Below are 21,399 nucleotides of genomic sequence, written 5' to 3'. Positions count from 1 at the left end.
CATATTTCTGGGTTTCACTTTCATAATCTATAAAATGGATATAACATACAGCTCATAACTTTGCTCATGAGTATTAAATGAGAAAATTGTATATAAAGTGCTTAGCACAGAAACATTTAGTAATGCTTAATAAATGTTAACTGTTGTGGTTACAATTGTCATCATCACTATTAAAAAGACAATTGTTTGCAAGGTGCAGTTTTTGCCTTTTTTTAAGTATTACTTACTTACAGCCTAATTTAAGATCCAATCTGATTTTTTTAGGCCCAGGGTCTTTTTTCATACTTATGCTCAAATATATAGAAACTAGCTTAAATATGTCTATTATACTATATAAATTGTACTTACTTAAATTGTATTTACTACGTGTATTGCTCTTTTTTTTAAGTGCTGGGTGGTAGGTGTATCCTAATTAGTAACAGGATGAGTACTTTAAGAGTGATTGTTAATAATATTTAATCTGTGCAACTCCATAGAAGTACCCAGGATCTGGAGCTGGGCTACCTGGGCTCAGATCCTTGCTCTGCACTACTTACTGGCTCTGTCATGAACTTTGTAAGAGGCTATTAGGCACATAGAAGGTTCAATAAATGGTAACTTAGATGATTACTATCTGTGAGTGGAACCAATGGAGGAGTCTAAATCTGGGAAGGGTACAATTAGAAAGTGATGGGAATGAATGTACAGAGTAGTTATTGAAAGAATCTGACAAATAATGATGACTTTGCTAAATCGCTCATTGTTAACCTGGGAATGTCATCACACAGCTCACTTTGTCTTTTTTATATCTTAGGTTGGCTTTTTTGTGAAGAGAGGATGTTCCAAAGGCATGGTTGAAATTGAATTGTAAGTGTTAAAAGTGCTAAAACCACATTTTCCTACATAATTTCTTAGTTTATGTTCATGCTTTCCTGATGACTTTAGTCAAGAGTAATAATACAGTATTGTGGCATAGATATTGGAAATAATATTTAAGGGATACTTTATCTAGAGAGGTAAGGTGTTTTTTGTTTTGTTTTTTTTAATGCATCTTTTTTTAAAAAATATTTATTTATTATTTATTTGGGTTGTGCCGGGTCTTAGTTGCGGCAGGCGGGTTCCTTAGTTGTGGCATTTGGACTCCTAGTTGTGGCGTGCATGTGGGATCTAGTTCCCCGACCGGTGGTTGAATCCTCGCCCCCTGCATTAGGAGCATAGAGTCTTAGCCACTGCGTCACCAGGGAAGTCCCTTAATGCATCTTTTAAAACCTGAATTGTAAGAACTTTCTTCTGGAAAAATTCTTAAGGAAATTAGAAATTTATGGGAGATAATGAAATAGAAATATACCACTATTAAATATTCATTAAGAAGTTGCAGTATTTTTTACAAACTTAAGCTTTCTTTTTTCTGATTTTGAAAGCAAAATATTTGCTTGTTTAAAAAAATGCAAACGATGTAGGAGTGTAAAAAGATGAAAGCCTTCTTGCCATAATTCCACTTCCAGAAACAACCGCTGTTAGTAGTTTGGTGAACTTCATGTATGGCAGATACTTGGCATTTATGTCACCATTTTCCATTCCCTCCCCATGGTAGAAATTGATAATTCATTATGGTGTTCTTTTCCCTTAAACCTAGATGTTCTGAGTTTACCACTCTTGGCAGCCATTTCTGATGGATGAGAGTTACTCTTCAAGATGAAACCAGTTGACCATCCTTGGTGCAGATACTTTGTCTTTTATATATGAACATGCACATCCTTTAGGTGATTTTTAGAGTGTTGTTTTTTGGAGTGTTTATAGAGAGTTATTGAATTTTCTTAGCTGAAATAGCTCTTAAAGATTATCTAATACTTTATTTTATAGGAAATGAGGAAGTGATCTTTATTCAAAAATTGTTGAAAATTTTAGAATTTATGTAGAGGTGAGAAATAGGCACACATGGAAGAAAACAGTTAAAGAGGTTATGCTCAACTTAATAAAATATAATGGTGGTATTTTACTGAAGGATACAAAACCAAGACCTGAATAAATGGAGAAACATATTATGTTCTAAAAATATAAATTTGTGGTCACCATTAACATGTCAGTCCTTTCCAAGCTAATGTATAAATCTGATATAATTCCAATAAGAGTCTCAACAGGTAAATTTATAAGTTGATTATAAAGTTCATCGGGAAGAATAAACCCAAGAGGTCTTAAAAAGTAGGATCATGAATAAGACATTTATGTAACAGATGTTAAAGTGTAACATAAGCCTTTTCTTAAAATTTAATTTTTCTTTTATATTGGAGTATAGTTGATTTACAGTGTTGTGTTAGTTTCAGGTATATAGCTAAGTCATTGTTATACATATACATATATCCATTTTTTTTCAGATTCTTTTCCCATATAGGTTATTACAGAATATTGAGTAGAGTTCCCTGTGCTATAGAGTAGGTCCCTGTTGATTATCTGTTTTATATATAGTAGTGTATATATGTTAATCCCAAACTCCTAATTTATCTCTTTCCAAGTCCCCCACCCCCACCCCACAATCCCAAGTCTGCTTTCGAAATCTGAGTCTGTTTCTGTTTTGCAAATAAGTTCATTTGTATCATTTTTTTTAGATTCCACATGAAAGTGATATATGATATTTGTCTTTCTCTGTCTGACTTACTTCACTTAGTATGATTATCTCTAGGTGCATCCATGTTGCTGCAAATAGTATTATTTTATTCTTTTTTATGGCTGAGTAATGTTCCATTGCATATATGTACCACATCTTCTTTATCCATTTCTCTGTCAATGGACATTTAGGTTGCTTCCATGTCTTGGCTATTGTAAATAGTGCTGCAGTGAACATTGGGGTGCAATGTATATTGCATGCATATTTGGGTGCAATGTAATATGCAATGCATATTTTCAAATATGCATGTATGGTTTTCTCTGGATATATGCCCAAGAGTGGGATGTATGGTAATTGTTGGAACATATGGTAATTCTATTTTTAGTTTCTTAAGGAACCTCCGTACTGTTCTCCATAGTGGTTGTACCAATTTACATTCCCACCAACAGTGTAGGAGGGTTCCCTATTCTCCACACCCTCTCCAGCATTTATTGTTTGTAGACTTTTTGATGACGGCCATTCTGACCCGGGTGAAGTGATAGATACCTCATTGTAGTTTTGATTTGCATTTCTCTAATAATTAGTGATGTTGAGCTCTTTTCATATGCTTTTTGACCATCTGTATGTCTTCTTTGGAGAAATGTCTATTTGGACCTTCTGCCCATATTTTGATTGGGTTGGTTTTTTTGATATAGAACTGCATGAGCTGTTTGTGTATTTTGGAGATTAATCCCTTGTTGGTTGCTTTGTTTGCAGATATTTTCTTCCATTCTGGGGGTTGTCCTTTCGTTTTGTTTATGGTTTCCTTCGCTGTGCAAAAGCTTTTAAGTTTAATTAGGTCCCATTTGTTTATTTTTGGTTTTATTTTCATTACTCTAGGAGGTGGGTCCAGAAAAGTTACTGCTGTGATTTATGTCATAGAGTGTTCTGCCTATGTTTTCCTCTAAGAATTTTATAGTATCCGGCCTTACATTTAGGTCTTTAATCCATTTTGAGTTTATTTTTGTGTATGGTGTTAGAGAATGTCCTGATTTCATTCTTTCACATGTGGCTGTCTAGTTAATAAAGCTGTTAATAGTATGGAATTCGTACAGAAAATTAGAGGAGCAGAATGGAGAAAATAGGAACAGTTCTAAATGTATATAAGAATTTTTTTTTGAATTTTATTTATTTTTTTATACAGCAGGTTCTTATTAGTTATCCATTTTATACATATTAGCATATATATGTCAATCCCAATCTCCCAATCCATCCCACCCCCACCACCACCACCACCACCACTTTCCCCCCTTGGTGTCCATACGTTTGTTCTCTGCATCTGTGTCTCAATGTCTGCCCTGCAAACCGGTTCATCTGTACCATTTTCTAGGTTCCACATATACGCATTAATATACGATATTTGTTTTTCTCTTTCTGACTTACTTCACTCTGTATGACAGTCTCTAGATCCATCCACGTCTCTACAAATGACCCAATTTCGTTCCTTTTTATGGCTGAGTAATATTCCATTGTGTATATGTACCACATCTTCTTTATCCATTCATCTGTCGATGGGCATTTAGGTTGCGTCCATGTTCTGGCTATTGTAAATAGTGCTGCAACGAACATTGGGGTGCATGTGTCTTTTTGAGTTACGGTTTTCTCTGGGTATATGCCCAGTAGTGGGATTGCTGGGTCGTATGGTAGTTCTATTTTTAGTTTTTTAAGGAACTTCCATACTGTTTTCCATACTGGTTGTATCAATTTACATTCCCACCAGCAGTGCAGGAGGGTTCCCTTTTCACCACACCCTTTCCAGCATTTATTGTTTCTAGGTTTTTTGATAATGACCATTCTGACCGGTGTGAGGTGATACCTCATTGTAGTGTTGATTTGTATTTCTGTAATAATTAGTGATGTTGAGCAGCTTTTCATGTGCTTCTTGGCTATCTATATGACTTCTTTGGAGAAATGTCTGTTTAGGTCTTCTGCCCGTTTTTGGATTGGGTTGTTTGTTTTTTTAATATTGAGCTGCATGAGCTGTTTATCTATTTTGGAGATTAATCCTTTGTCTGTTCATTCATTTGCAAATATTTTCTCCCATTCTGAGGGTTATCTTTTTGTCTTGTTTGTAGTTTCCTTTGCTGCACAGAAACTTTTAAGTTTCATTAGGTCCCATTTGTTTATTTTTGTTTTTATTTCCATTACTCTAGGAGGTGGATCAAAAAAGATCTTGCTGTGATTTATGTCAAAGAGTGTTCTTCCTATGTTTTCCTCATAAAAATTTAATTTATTGTAAAGGTGGCAATTTAAGCATCGGGTGTAAATTACTCAAATTGAGTTGAAATAATTAGCTGTTAATTTTTAAAATGGATAAATATAGAGCTTTATCAGCCACCCTGTACATCAATAAAATCTCGATGTGTTAAAGGCTGAGTGAAAAAAATATGTAACTTTGAAAATGATAGGAAAAATGTAGAATATTTTTTAAATCTCAGGAAAGGGAGGGGCCTTTCTAAGTAGAACAGGATAGCCAATAACAATATAAAGGAAGATAGGAAGAGCTCTAAGGAAGAGAAGGCTTTGATGACTGGAACTACACGGCCTCTGCCAAATCACGAGGAAAGCTAGGCTGAGAACAGCAGGTCTCCACTTGAGATAGGCTGGGTACCTGGGACCCTTTACCAGAGCACTTGAACCTGGACAAACTTCCCCTGAAGCGACAGAATACAAAGTAACTGTAAGGGACTAAAAATAACTGCACATGGCAGTTGGGGCAGTTATGAACAATAAGATTAAAAAAAAGCCACAAACCAGTTGAGGTGCCAGGAGCAAAAGCAGGGCATTGTGCATAATCCCTGCACAAAGCACCACCACGGCAGTGGACAGGTTACCTAAGCTGTACCTCCTGCCCAACCCACGTACCTGCCCCTGTTGTTACCCATTTTAAGGACCCAAGCAGCTCCTCTTGTGGAGTGAGCATGGGCACCTGACTCTTGTTTTCACCCCCTTATGCTGCAGCATTAGACCCAATAAAGCCTTGCCTCGAAAAAAATAAACAAATAAAGGAAAATAAGAAATTTAGGCTCCATAGAAATCTAGCTAAATATAATGGTGCTATAGTTAAAAATGAGTGACAGATGGGAGGAAACATTCTCAGTACGGATAGCATGTACATGTCTCAAAATTATCAAAATACCAATGTTTCATCAAGTCAGTAAAAATTATAAACCACTTAATAGAAAATAAGCAAAGAAATTTAATGCAAAGTAAATGGCCAGTAAATATATAAAGAGGCTACACCTCACTAGTTATCAAGGAAATCAAGGTGAGGATTCTTTTCTTCTCAGCTTAGAAAATTTTTAAAATAAAATTCAATCATATGAAGGTATAGGAAAGTGAATCCTGTTGTGCACTGTTTGTGGGAGTACAGGCACTATATCCTATTCGGCAGCATCTGTCAAATATTAAATACAAATATTCTTTGGTCAGTCACTATTCTAGAGATTGATTGCTCATTGACACAAAAGTAGCTTTTTCCTAATTTTAATAATGAAAATTATAAATAACTCAAATGTATATCACCTGATAAATGGGTAAACAGAATGTGATATATCCATACAATGACATTTTATTGAGCCGTAAAAAGGATTGAAGTACTGATAGATCCTATAACATGGGTAAACCTTGCAGAGATAATGCTTGGTGAAAGAAGCCAGACACAAAAGAATACATGTTGCATGATTCCATTTATATGAAATGTCCAGAATAAGCAAATCCATAGACAGAAAATAGATTAGTGGTAGCTGGGGTATGAGGAGAGGAAAGAATGGGGAGTGATTGGTTTAACAGGTATGGGCTCCTCTTTTGGGAGATGAAAATATTCTGGAATTAGATGGTGGTGATTGTTGCACAACCTTGTGAATGTATTTAAAAACCGTTGTTGCTACACACAGTCCTTCAACTGTATACCTGAAAATGGTTAAACTAGTAAATTTTATACATTTTACCATCATTTTTTTAAAAACCATCAAATTGTAGACTTTAAAATGGTGGATTGCATGATATGTGAATTATATCTCAATTTTAAAAAATACAAGCATACCTCGTTTCATTGTGCTTTGCAGATACATTGTTTTTGTTTTTTTACAAATTGAAGGTTTGTGGCAACCCCGCATTGTCAAATGATGGTTAGCATTTTTTAGGAATAAAGTATTTTTAATTAAGGTAGGTACATTGTTGTTTTAGATGTAATGCTGTTGCACACTTAGTAGACTACAGTATAGTGTAAACAACTTTTATAAGTACTGGGAAACCGAAAAATTCGTGTGACACACTTTATTGCAGTATTCACTTTATTGTGGTGGTCTGGAACCAAACTCGCAATGTCTCCGAGGTATGCCTGTTGCCAAAGATACTCCTGGGTTAGCCTTGGTACCATTGATTGATCACAATGGTTTCTTAGATATTGAAACTGAAAAAATATACTAAGCCAGGTATATTTATAAAATACAGAGGAAGTATTAATATTTAAGTTTCAAAAGTCCATTATGGATGGCTGCAGGTCTTAAGCACTCCTGACTTTCTACTCTGAATCACCAAAGCCCAGTTGTCTTCTTAGTTATCTAAATAGGTTAACTACTTGGTGTGCAGTAGCTGCTTGCTCTAATAATCTAACCAGTGACTATTAACCAGAGTTCTGTTGCCAAGTCTGGCACAAGGGGAGATTTCCCTTTCCCCATACTCAACATGGTTATGTTGTGCTCTCTTGTTCCATTAGTGTCCATGTGGCTTTGAGAGTACCAGACACAAAATGGCTCATTTTTAGTTGTTGGAATTGTCATTGCTGTTGAACGGCTGCATTAACTGACCACATATCCATTGAAGGCAACAGTGGATAGAATAGTCTCTGACATGCATTTATGCAATCATTTTTCAAATATTTATTAGTTCATTGGGGGATACAGCATTCTGCCATCATGGAATTTATGGTTAGAGGCGAAGAGGAGACATAAACAAATAGGTAATAAAATATGTTAGATGGTGATGAGCACGGTGTAGAAAAATAGAGGCAGGAAGAGAATATAGGGAATGCCAGAGTGGAAATTACAGTATTGAATAAGGTGATCAGGAAAGTTCTCCCTGAGAAAGTATTATTTGAACAAAGACTTGAAGAGAATAAGGGGATGAGCATGGAGATATTTGGAGAAACAGCATTTCAGGCAGAAGAATCTGTTAATGCTAAGACTCTGAAGTGGTACCTAGAGTCACTGGATTGCATTGAACAGGAAAAGGTAAGTTATGAAAATATCAGGGAGGGAGCCAGCTCATAAGGCCTTGTAGACCTGTAAGGAATTTGCATTTATTTTGAATAAGATGGGAAGCCACCAGGATTTGAGCAGAGAGGTGACATAATCTAACTTAAATTTTAAGCAGACCATTAAAGTTGCTGTGTGAAAAATAGGAAACAGAGGCAAAAGCAAGGATACCAATGTAGTGATGAATAATAATAACCCTAAGAGAAAATTAAAATAGTTTGGGATTTGCTCACAAATTGAATATAGGGTGTGAAAGAGAGGCATCGAAGAGGACATGTACATATATAGATAATCTGGCATGCTTAAGAGTGGAGTTTCTGTTAGCTGAGGTAATGAAACGTGCGTCAGGATGTTTTAGGGTAAGATCAGAAGGTCATTTTGGAGTAAATTATATTTCATCAAATTAAGATGGCACCATTTGTAAAATGCAGCTTCCAGCTGAATATGACACAGTTTGAAATGTGCAACCCAGTTTCAGAAATGTTAAGATGGAAAAGAACAATAACAAAAACAGATGCTTCTCAGGGTCAGTAAAATACAGAGTAAAGTTTGAGATGCCTATATAGCCATTCAGGTAGAAATGTTGAATGGGCAATTGGATTTTTTAACCTATCGTTTGGTGGGAAGTCTGGGCCAAAGATAATACGTTTGGGGAGTTGGCAGTAGGGTGATTGAAATCTCCAAGGGAGAAGATACAAAGCAAAGAAGTCTAAGAGCTAGACTCTGTTGTACTGCAGCATTTAGAGGCTGAATATAGGGAAAGGAAACTGGGAAGAATGCTAGTGAGTCCGAAGAATATAGTACCTGGAAAGCAGTACTTTGAATGGCTCGAATGGCTTGAGGAGGAGGGATTGATAATGTGTCCAGTGTTGCCGATAGGTCGAGTAAAATGAAGACAAAGAACTTAGATTAGATTTAGCTCATTGTAGGCCTTGGCAAGGTTTAGGGGAGGTGGTGCTTTTATTTATTTCTGTTGAATGTTCAGGAAAGGCCTGTTGAGAATATTCATGAGTTGAGAACTAAATAAGAACTATAAGAACTGGGAGTAGAGTGTTCCAGGCAGATGGAAGAGTTTGTGCTCAGCATCTAGGGCAGAATTAAATTTGTTGTTTCTGAGGAACAGAAAAATGGTAGTGTGGCTTCAGTGAAATGAGGTATTTGTTGTAGGACTTTGGAAGATACCATTTATTTGGTTCCTTGATACCATTTACTTTTTGTTCCTGATTTGGTGTTCTTTTAATTATGGCTAGCTAATGAATTTTATCAGCATCTATTGAATTGATCATATTATTTTAATTGTTAAATTCAGTTAATTTCCTGATATTCACCCAGTTTTGCATTTTTAGAATAAATGCAGTATAGTCATAATTTTTGCATTGCTAGATTTGCTTTTCTAATGTTTTATTTAGGATTTTTACATCTGTATTTTGTTTGTGAAATATTTATTGTTTGAATGTTTGGTTAAACTTACTGATAAAATCATCTGGGCCTCGAGTTTTTTTGTTTTTTAATTTTTTAACTATTTAATTAATGATAGTGGATTATTTAGTTTTTCTATTTCTTGAATCATCATGGTAGTTTATACTTTTCTAAAAAAATTTTTCATCTTAGCTTTTAATTTTATTGGGCTAAATAATAGCTTCTTATGTAACTTTATTATATTTGTATTATGTTGTCTCATATATAATATATATTATCTAAGTGTCTTCTGTAGTTGTAGTCCCCTCTTTCATTCATGTTTTTTTCATGATTTGGAAAAAATTGATGTTAGTTTTATTAGTCTTTTTTAGTGAATTAACTTTTTGCATTGTTATTTCTGTCTTAACATCATTGCTTTCTATTTCATTAATTTTTACTCTTACCTTTACTAATTCTTCTTTAAACTTTTGGTTTCTTTTATTCTAATTTCTTGAAATGGATATTTATTGTACTAGTTTTCAGTCTTTTGTTTTTTCCCTGATATAAATAGTTAAGGTTAAAAATTTCCCTCTCAGTATTGCTTTAGTTCCATCTCCCAAATTTTGGTATATTGTATTTTCGTACTTTACAGTTGTGAATGTTTTCTTCATTTTCTTTTTGAGTTCATAAATTAAAAGTTGTTTCAGATTCTAATGTAGTGATTTTCCTGTTACATTTTAGTATTGATTTCCACCTTGATAGTAGTGTGGTAAAAGAAAGAGAGAGAGAGAGAGAGAGAGAGAGAGAGAGAGATGGTCTTTATGTTCCCAGTCCTTTGAAATTTGTTGAGACTTACTTGTACTGAGCTTTTGTAATTGTTACTTGTTTGGTTGAAAGAATGAGAATTCTGCTGTTGTATGTGCAATGTTCAGTATTTGTCCATTAGTTCAAGCTTATTAGTTATATTGCTAAATCTTCTGTATTTTAGCTGATTGCAGTTGTCAGATCAATTCCTTAATTACTGAGAAAAGTGTATTACACTATTCCTTTATGTAGATTTGTCAATTACCCTTGTTCTGTCAATTTTTGCCTTATATATTTTCAGGACATTATTGAATTCTTTATTGTTATGTGCTGATTTCTTCATCTTTCGAGACTTTTTGCTCTAGAATCTGTTTAACTTGCTATTAATGAATGTAGTTAGTAGCTTTCTCTTTAAATATTTTCCTGGTTATCTTTCTTTCATTCATTTCAAGTTTTTAATATCTTATTTATCTTATTTAAACAAGGATAGTGGGGTGGTGTTTTTCATATAGTCTTTTAAATAATACATACAGTTCATTTACTGTAATTACTTATACGTTTGGACTTATTTTTACTGCCTTATTCTGTGCCTTTAATTTGGCCCACTTTTCAGTATTTGTTTCCTCTCTTGCCTTCATTTGGATTTTTTTGTTTGGTTAATTTTTCCTTTTTTATTGTTTTGGAAATTATGCATTCTTCTCTTGTTTTAATGGTTATTAGAATTTTTAACAAATACTTTAATAGAGTCTAGACTTAAATTTTCATCTTCCTACTGAATAAATATCTTAGAGTGCTTTTTATAACTTTTTCTCTGAATTTATATGCTACTTTAATTCTGTCTTGTTTCTTAAACTCTTCAAGATATAATAACTATTATTAATTTAAACTGTAATGTTTGTTTAGAATTACGCCACATATTTTCTGTTTGCCTTGCTTTTCATTCTTTCTTGCATTTGTTTTCTTCCCTCTGGGATCACTTTCTGCCAGAGGACATTCTTTAAAGTTTCCTTTAATGAAGCTCTTCTAACACTCGGTTTTTGTCTGTAAATATTTTGCTCTAAATCTTGAAAGATGTACTTGCTTTATATAAAATTCTACACTGATAGATATTTTCTCAGCACATGCAAAGTATTCCATTGTCTTCTGTTGTGAATCTAATCTTAGTTTCTTTGTTGGTAATTGTTTTTGGTGTTTTATAGTTTCACATCATATATTTATGTGTGGATTTATTTTTTATTAATACTGTGATTTATTCTTAAATCTGTAGTTTGGAAAATTCTTATCTGTTATTTCTCCAAATACTGCCACTGACCCATTCTTAGCCTCCCTTCCTTCCAGAACTCTTACAAGACAGATGTTAGGCTTTCTCAGTCATCCAAGTCTCTTAAGATCTTTCATATTTTTCATCTTTTTATGTCTATGTTGCATTCTAGATCCATTTCTCTTTGGTTCTTTTTCAGATCTATTGTTTATTTATATTTTCAATCTTTTATTTCTTAAAATATAATAAACGTACTTATACTTGAGTCCTTTGATTCCAATACGATTTTACTTTCGATTTCTGCTAGTTCTTACTATTGAAGCTTTGTTTTCTTGCATGTGTGTTTCCAGCGAGCTTCTCCTTTCTCTTGGAACTTTATCTGTGTTAAACTCTTTGATGATAAAGGTAGATTCCTGCAGAGAGAATTTTTGTTAACTTCTGTTAAAGATCATTGGATACTATTAAACAAGTATCTCAATATACAGAATTCTCAGTTTGAGGGTTTTTGAACCTCCTTACGTCTGTCATGTAACTTCAAGATACAAATCTGTGTGAGAGTGACTTGGGGTTAGTAACTCTCAGGGTAAAATTTTTCTTCATTTCACAGTTCGAGTCATAGTTTGATACAGGCAAGTTGGCCTTGCTGTGGCTGAGGGTGGTGGTGGAGGTAATAGAGTAATTCTAGTTTACCCTCACAGTGACAGTATAGCCTTTTGGGGATGGTTTCTTTTCTCCTTTTTTTTTTTTTAATTAAAGTATAGTTGATTTAGTGTTGTGCTAATTTCTGCTGTACAGCAAAGTGACTCAGTTATACACATATATACCTTCCTTTTTATATTCTTTTCCATTATGGATTATCCCAGGAGATTGGATATAGTTCCATCCCCAAATTCCCAACCTATCCTTCTCCCACCTCTTCTCCCCCTTGGCAACCACAGGTCTGTTCTCTATGACTGTGAGTCTGTTTCTATTTTGTAGATAGGTTCATTTGTGCCATATTTTAGATTCCACATATAAGTGATATCATATGGTATTTGTCTTTCTCTTTCTGACTTACTTAGTGTGATGATTTCTGGTTACATCCATGTTGCTGCAAATGACATTATTCTGTTCTTTTTATGGCTGAGTAGTATTCCATTGTGTGTGTGTGTGTGTGTGTGTGTGTGTGTGTGTGTGTATACCACATCTTTATCCATTCATCTGTTGATGGACATTTAGGTTGTTTCCATGTCTTAGCTATTGTGAATGGTAGTGCTCTGAACATTGGGATGCAAATATCTTTTTGAATTATAGTTTTCTCCAGATATATGCCCAGCAGTGGGACTGCTGGATCATATGGTAATTCTATTTTTAGTTTTCTGAGGAACCTCCATACTGTTTTCCTTAGTGGCTGTACCAAATTACATTCCCACCAACAGTGAAGGAGGGTTCCCTTTTCTTCACACCCTCTCCAGCATTTATTTGTAGACTTTTTAATGGTGGCCATTGTGATCGGCATGAGGTGGTACCTTGTTGTGGTTTTGGTTTTCATTTACTTTAATAATTGCTGGTGTTGAACATCTTTTCATGTGCCTACTGGTCATCTGTATGTCTTCTTTGGAGAAATATCTATTTAGGTCTCCTGTCCATTTTTCAGTTGGGTTGTTTGTCTTTTTGTTATTGAGCTGTATGAGTTGTTTGTATATTTTGGAAGTTAAGCCTTTGTCAGTCACATTGTTTGCAAATATTTTCTCATTCTGTGGGTTGTCTTTTCATTTTGTTTATGGTTTCCTTCGTTGTGCAAAAGCTTGTAGATTTGATTAGGTCCCATTTGTTTATTTTTGTTTTTATTTTTATTCCCTTGGGAGATTAACCTAAGAAAACACTTTTACGATTTATGTCAGAGAATGTTTTGCCTTTGCTCTCTTCTAGTAGTTTTATGGTGTCATGTCTTACGTTTAAGTCTTTAAGCTATTTTGAGTTTGTTTTTGTGCATAGTGTGAGGGTGTGTTCTAACTTCATTGATATACATGCAACTGTCCAACTTTCCCAGTACCACTTGCTGAAGAGATTGTCTTTTTCCCATTTTATATTCTTGCCTCCTTTGTCAAAGATTGACCGTAGGTGTGTGGGTTGATTTCTGGGCTCTATTTTATTCCATTGATCCATATGTCTGTTTTTGTACCAGTACCCCACACTGTTTTGATTATTGTAGCTTTGTAGTATTGTCTGAAGTCTGGGAGGGTTATACCTCCTGCTTTTTTTTTTTTCCTCAGGACTCCCTTAGCAATTCTGGGTCTTCTATGGTTCTGTATAAATTTTTGTATTATTTGTTCTAGTTATGTGAAAAATGTCATGGGTGACTTGCTAGGGATCACATTAAATCTGTAGATTGCTTTGGATAGTATGGCCGTTTTAACAGTATTAATTCTTCCTGTCCAAGAGCATGGGATATCTTTTCATTTCTTTGAATCCTCTTTGATTTCCTTTATTAATGTTTTATAATTCTCAGCATATAAGTCTTTCACCTCCTTGGTCAGGTTTATTCCTAGGGGTTTTTTTGGTGCAATTTTTTTTTTTTTTTTTTTTGCAGTACCCGGGCCTCTCACTGTTGTGGCCTCTCCCGTTGTGGAGCATGGATGCGCAGGCCCAGTGGCCATGGCTCACGGGCCTAGCCGCTCCACGGCATGTGGGATCTTCCCGGACGGGGGCACGAACCCATGTCCCCTGCATTGGCAGGCGGACTCAACCACTCCGCCACCAGGGAAGCCCTTGGTGCAATTTTTAAAGGGATTGTTTTTTTACATTCCCTTTCTAATATTTCATTGTTAATGTAAAGAAATGCAACTGATTTCTGAATGTTAATCTTGTATTCTGCTACTTTGCTGAATTCATTTATCACTAGTGGCTTTTGTGTGGTGCCCTAGGGTTTTCTATGTATACTATCATGTCATCTACATATAGTAAATATTTTACCTCTTCCCTTCCAATTTGGATACTTTCTATTTTTCTTTTCTGAGTGCTGTGGCTAGGACTTGCAATACTATGTTGAATAGAAGAGTTGAGAGTGATGATCCTTGTCTTGTTCCAAGTTTTAGCGAGAAGGCTTTCCGCTTTTCACCACTGAGTATTATATTGGCTGTGGGTTTGTCATAAATGACTTTTATTATGTTGAGATATGTGCCCTCTATACCCACTTTGGTAAGAGTTTTCATCATGAATAGATGTTGAATTTTGTCAAATCCTTTTTCTGTATCTATTGAGATGATGATGTGGTTTTTGACTTTAGTTAATGTGTATTAACATTGATTGATTTGCATATATTGAATCATCCTTGTGAACTTGAGATGAATCCCACTTGGTCATGTTGTATAATCTTTTTTATGTATTGTTGGATTTGGTTTGCTAATATTTTGTTGAGAACTTTTGCATCTATACTAATCAAAGATGTTATAATTTTCTTTTTTGGTGATGTCTTTGTCTGGTTTTGGTATCAGGGTGATGGTGGCTTCATAGAATGTTTTTGAGAGTGTTCCCTCCTCTTCAGTCTTTTGAAAGCGTTTTAGAAGGATCAGTATAAGTATGATCTTCGTATGTTTGGTAGAATTCGCCTGTGAAGCCATCTGGTCCTGGACTTTTGTTTGTAGGGAGTTTTTTTGCTTTGTTTTATTTTTTAATTACAGATTCTATTTCACCTCTAGTGATCGATCTGTTCAAATTATCTTTCTTCTTGATTCAGTGTTGGTGGGCTCTGTGTTTCTAGAAAGTTGTCCATTTCTTACAGGTTGTCAACTTCGTTGGCATATAATTATTCATAGTATTCTTTTATGGTTTTTTGTATTTCTGCAGTATTGGTTGAGATTTCTCCTTTTTCATTTCTTACTTTATTTATTTGGATTCTCTCTTTTTTCTTCTTGGTGAGCCTGGCCAGAGGCATGTCAATTTTGTTTACCCTTTCAAAGAACCAGCTCTTGGCTTTACTAATTTTTTTCTGTTGTGTTTTTAATGTCTATTTTATTTATTTCCTCTCTGTTCTTTATTATTTCCTTCCTTCTGCTGACTTTAGGTTTTGTTTATTTTTCTTTTTCTAATTCTTTTAGGTGGTAGGTTAGGTTGTTTATTTGAGGTTTTTCTTATTTTTTGAGGAAGGCCTGTATTGCTGTCAATTTCCCTCTAAGAACTGCTTTTGCTGCATCTCATAGATTTTGTATGGTTGTGTTTTCATTGCCATTTGTCTCCAGGTATTTTTAATATCCTTTTTGATTTCCTCGTTGACCCATTGATTTTTTAGTAGCATGTTGTTTAGTCTCCATGTAATTATTTTTTTCTCATTTCTTTTCCTGTGGTTGATTTCTTGTTTCATGCCATTGTGGTTGGAGAAGATCCTTGAAATAATTTCTGTATTCTTAAATTTGTTGAGGTTAGTTTTGTGCCCTAGTATGTGGTCAGTCCTAGAGAATATTCCATGTACACTTGAAAAGAATGTGTTTTCTGGGGTTTTTTTGGATGTAATGTTCTGAAAATACCAATTAAGTCTAACTGTTCTATTGTATCATTCAGGATCTCTGCTACCTTATTGATTTTCTGTCTAGAAGATCTGTTTGTTGACGTGAGTGGGGTGTTAAAGTCTCCTATTATTGTATTCCCATCAATTTCTGCCTTTATGTCTGCTAGTATGTTTTATGTATTTGTATTCTCCTATATTATATTAGAATTCTCCTATATTAGGCATATATGTTGATGAGTGTAAAGTCCTCTTCTTGTATTGACCTTTTTATCATTATATAGTATCCTTCTTTATCTTTCTTTGTGGCCTCTGTTTTAAAACCTGTTTTGTCTAATACACGTATTGTGACTCCCGCATTCTTGTCATTTCCGTTTGCATGAAATATCTTTTTCCATCCCCTTGCTTTCAGTCTGTGTGTGTCCTTTGTCCTAAGGTGGATCTCTTGTAGGCAGCATATTGTAGGCTCTTGTTTTTTCATCCAGTCGGCCACTCTGTCTTTTGTTGGAGCATTTAGTCCATTGACATTTAAGGTAATTATTGATACCTATACATTTATTGCCATTTTAAACCTTGTTTTCCAGTTGATTGTATGTTTCTTCTTTGTTCCTTTCCTTTTTTGTTTTTCTTTTTGTGACTTGATTACTTTCTTTTATTTTATGCTTGTGTCCTCTTCTTTTTGGTTTTTGTGAATCTATTGTATGTTTTTGATTTATGGTTGCCCTGTTTTTCAAGTATGTTAACCCCTTCTTATATCTGCTTGCTTTAGACTGATAGTCATACAGCCTTAAACACAGTCTAAAAAAAAAAAAAGAATCTACATTTTCTTAACTCTTCTTCCCCAACTTTTATGATTTTGATATCCTTTTTTTACATCTTCATGTTTATTCTTTTGCTGTTCCTTGTCTTTATCGTCGCTTTCACAAATAGGTTTTTTATTTTTTTTTCTTTTTGATCTGTATACTGGCTTATTTAAGTAGTTTACTTTCCAACTGTGATTTCCTCCTTCCTATATCTTCTTGCTTTTTTCTATTTAGAGAAGACCTTTCAATATTTCTTTTAGGATAGGTTTAGTATTGCTGTATTCTTTTAGTTTTTGCTTGTTTGAGAAATTCTTTATCTCTCCTCCTATTCTAAACGATAATCTTGCTAGGTAGAGTATTCTAGGTTGCACAATTTTTCCTTTTAAGACTTTGAATATATTTTGCCACTCCCTTCTGGCCTGCAGTGTTTCTGTGGAGAAATCAGCTGATAGTCTTATGGGGGTTCCCTTGAATTTAACTCTTTGTTTTTCTCTTGCTGCCTTTAGAATCTTCTCTTTATTTTTAACTTTTGCCATTTTTATTTTTTTTTATTAGAGTATAATTGCTTTACAATAGTGTGTTAGTTTCTGCTTTATAACAAAGTGAATCAGTTATACATATACATATGTTCCCATATCTCTTCCCTCTTATGTCTCCCTCCCTCCCATCCTCTCTATCTCACCCCTCCAGGTGGTCACAAAGCCTCGAGCTGATCTCCCTGTGCTATGCAGCTGCTTCCCACTAGCTATCTACCTTACATTTGGTAGTGTATATATGTCCATGCCTCTCTCTCGCTTTGTCACAGCTTACCCTTCCCCCTCCCCATATCGTCAAGTACATTCTCTAGTAGGTCTGTGTCTTTATTCCTGTCTTACCCCTAGGTTCTTCCTGACATTTTTTTTTCTTGAATTCCATATATATGAGTTAGCATACGGTATTTGTCTTTCTCTTTCTGACTTACTTCACTCTGTATGATAGACTCTAGGTCTATCCACCTCATTACAAATAGGTCAATTTCGTTCCCTTTTATGGCTGAGTAATATTCCATTGTATATATGTGCCACCTCATCTTTTTTTTTAACATCTTTATTGCAGTGTAATTGCTTTAAAATGGCGTGCTAGTTTCTGCTTTATAACAAAGTGAATCAGTTATACATATACATATGTTCCCATATCTCTTCCCTCTTGTGTCTCCCTCCCTCCCGCCCTCCCTATCCCACTGCTCCAGGCGGTCACAAAGCACCGAGCTGATCTCCCTGTGCTATGCAGCTGCTTCCCACTAGCAATCTACCTTACATTTGGTAGTGTATATATGTCCATGCCTCTCTCTCGCTTTGTCACAGCTCACCCTTCCTCCTCCCCATATTCTCAAGTCCGTTCTCTAGTAGGTCTGTGTCTTTATTCCTGTCTTACCCCTAGGTTCTTCATGACCTTTTTTTCCCTTAAATTCCATATATATGTGTGTTAGCATACGGTATTTGTCTTTCTCTTTCTGACTTACTTCACTCTGTATGACAGACTCCAGGTCCATCCACCTCATTACAAATAGCTCAATTTCGTTTCTTTTTACGGCTGAGTAATATTCCATTGTATATATGTGCCACATCTTCTTTATCCATTCATCCGATGATGGACACTTAGGTTGTTTCCATCTCTGGGCTATTGTAAATAGAGCTGCAATGAACATTTTGGTACATGACTCTTTTTGAATTATGGTTTTCTCAGGGTATATGCCCAGTAGTGGGATTGCTGGGTCATATGGTAGTTCTGTTTGTAGTTTTTTAAGGAACCTCCATACTGTTCTCCATAGTGGCTGAACCAATTCACATTCCCACCAGCAGTGCAAGAGTGTTCCCTTTTCTCCACACCCTCTCCAGCATTTATTGTTTCTAGATTTTTTGATGATGGCCATTCTGACTGGTGTGAGATGATATCTCATTGTAGTTTTGATTTGCATTTCTCTAATGATTAATGATGTTGAGCATTCTTTCATGTGTTTGTTGGCAGTCTGTATATCTTCTTTGGAGAAATGTTTATTTAGGTCTTCTGCCCATTTTTGCATTGGGTTGTTTTTTTGTTATTGAGCTGCATGAGTTGCTTATAAATTTTGGAGATTAATCCTTTGTCAATTGCTTCATTTGCAAATATTTTCTCCCATTCTGAGGGTTGTCTTTTGGTCTTGTGTATGGTTTCCTTTGCTGTGCAAAAGCTTTGAAGTTTCATTATGTCCCATTTGTTTATTTTTGTTTTTATTTCCATTTCTCTAGGAGGTGGGTCAAAAAGGATCTTGCTGTGATTTATGTCATAGAGTGTTCTTCCTGTGTTTTACTCTAAGAGTTTGATAGTGTCTGGCCTTACATTTAGGTCTTTAATCCATTTTGAGCTTACTTTTGTGTATGGTGTTAGGGAGTGATCTAATCTCATACTTTTACATGTACCTGTCCAGTTTTCCCAGCACCACTTATTGAAGAGGCTGTCCTTTCTCCACTGTACATTCCAGCCTCCTTTATCAAAGATAAGGTAACCACATGTGCATGGGTTTATCTCTGGGCTTTCTATCCTGTTCTGTTTTTGTGCCCGTACCATACTGTCTTGATTACTGTAGCTTTGTAGTATAGTCTGAAGTCAGGGAGTGTGATTCCTCCAGCTCTGTTTTTCGTTCTCAACATTGCTTTGGCTATTAGGGGTCTTTTGTGTTTCCATATAAATTGTGAAATTTTTAGCTCTTGTTCTGTGAAAAATGCCAGTGGTAGTTTGATGGGGATTGCATTGAATCTGTAGATTGCTTTGGATAGTAGAGTCATTTTCACAATGTTGATTCTTCCAATCCAAGAACATGGTATATCTCTCCATCTATTTGTATCATCTTTAATTTCTTTCATCAGTGTCTTATAATTTTCTGCATACAGGTCTTTTGTCTCAGGTAGGTTTATTCCTAGATGTTTTATTCTTTTTGTTGCAGTGGTAAATGGGAGTGTTTTCTTGATTTCACTTTCAGATTTTTCATCATTAGTGTATAGGAATGCCAGAGATTTCTGTGCATTAATTTTGTATCCTGCTACTTTACCAAATTCATTGATTAGCTCTAGTAGTTTTCTAATAGCATCTTTAGGATTCTCTATGTATAGGATCATGTCATCTGCAAACAGTGACAGCTTTACTTCTTCTTTTCTGATTTGGATTCCTTTTATTTCTTTTTCTTCTCTGATTACTGTGGCTAAAACTTCCAAAAGTATGTTGAATAAGAGTGGTGAGAGTGGGCAACCTTGTCCTGTTCCTGATCTTAGTGGAAATGGTCTCAGTTTTTCACCATTCAGGACGATGTTGGCTGTGGGTTTGTCATATATGGCCTTTATTATGTTGAGGAAATTTCCCTCTATGCCTGCATTCTGCAGCGTTTTTATCATAAATGGGTGTTGAATTTTGTCGAAAGCTTTCTCTCCATCTATTGAGATGATCATATGGTTTTTCTCCTTCAATTTGTTAATATGGTTTATCACATTGATTTTTTGCATATATTGAAGAATCCTTGCATTCCTGGAATAAATCCCACTTGATCATGGTGTATGATCCTTTACATGTGCTGTTGGATTCTGTTTGCTAGTATTTTGTTGAGGATTTTTGCATCTATGTTCATCAGTGATATTGGCCTGTAATTTTCTTTCTTTGTGACATCCCTTTCTGGTTTTGGTATCAAGTTGATGGTAGCCTCGTAGAATGAGTTTGGGAGTGTTCCTCCCTCTGCTATATTTTGGAAGAGTTTGAGAAGGATAGGTGTTAGCTCTTCTCTAAATGTTTGATAGAATTCGCCTGTGAAGCCATCTGGTCCTGGGCTTTTGTTTGTTGGCAGATTTTTAATCACAGTTTCAATTTCAGTGCTTGTGATTGGTCTGTTCATATTTTCTATTCCTGGTTCGGTCTCAGAAGGTTGTGCATTTCTAAGAATTTGTCCATTTCTTCCAGGTTGTCCATTTTATTGGCATAGAGTTGCTTGTAGTAATCTCTCATGATCCTTTGTATTTCTGCAGTGTCAGTTGTTACTTCTCCTTTTTCATTTCTAATTCTATTGATTTGAGTCTTCTCCCTTTTTTTCTTGATGAGTCTGGCTAATGGTTTATCAATTTCATTTATCTTCTCAAAGAACCAGGTTTTAGTTTTATTGATCTTTGCTATCGTTTCCTTCATTTTTTTTCATTTTTTTCTGATCTGATTTTTATGATTTCTTTCCTTCTGCTAACTTTGGGGGTTTTTTTGTTCTTCTTTGTCTCATTGCTTTAGGTGCAAGGTTAGGTTGTTTATTCGAGATGCTTCCTGTTTCTTAAGGTAGGATTGTATTGCTATAAACTTCCCTCTTAGAACTGCTTTTGCTGCATCCCATAGGTTTTGGGTCGTCGTGTCTCCATTGTCATTTGTTTCTAGGTATTTTTTGATTTCCTCTTTGATTTCTTCAGTGATCACTGCGTTATTAAGTAGTGTATTGTTTAGCCTCCATGTGTTTTTTTTTTTAACAGATCTTTTCCTGTAATTGATATCTAGTCTCATAGCATTGTGGTCGGAAAAGATACTTGATACAATTTCAATTTTCTTAAAGTTACCAAGGCTTGATTTGTGACTCAAGATATGATCTATCCTGGAGAATGTTCCATGAGCACTTGAGAAAAATGTGTATTCTGTTGTTTTTGGATGGAATGTCCTATAAATGTCAATTAAGTCCATCTTGTTTAATGTATCATTTAAAGCTTGGGTTTCCTTATTTATTTTCATTTTGG

The 21,399-nt window shown here is 35.0% G+C and overlaps 1 protein-coding gene across 1 annotated transcript in view; it reads left to right on the top strand.

Annotated features, from left to right (window-relative positions):
* SMC5 (structural maintenance of chromosomes 5) overlaps positions 1-21,399 on the top strand; it is a 113,962-nt gene that overhangs the window by 12,861 nt on the left and 79,702 nt on the right. The window contains exon 3 of the mRNA XM_082843118.1: positions 794-846. Coding sequence (XP_082699244.1) covers positions 794-846 — 53 coding nt within the window. The remainder of the gene's footprint in view (positions 1-793; positions 847-21,399) is intronic.

This window comes from Leucopleurus acutus, assembly GCF_964270905.1.
Source record: "Leucopleurus acutus genome assembly, chromosome: 7".
Classification (NCBI taxonomy): Eukaryota; Metazoa; Chordata; class Mammalia; order Artiodactyla; family Delphinidae; genus Leucopleurus; species Leucopleurus acutus.
Note: the sequence above shows the minus strand (reverse complement) of the source record. Positions and strands in the feature narration are given on the sequence as shown.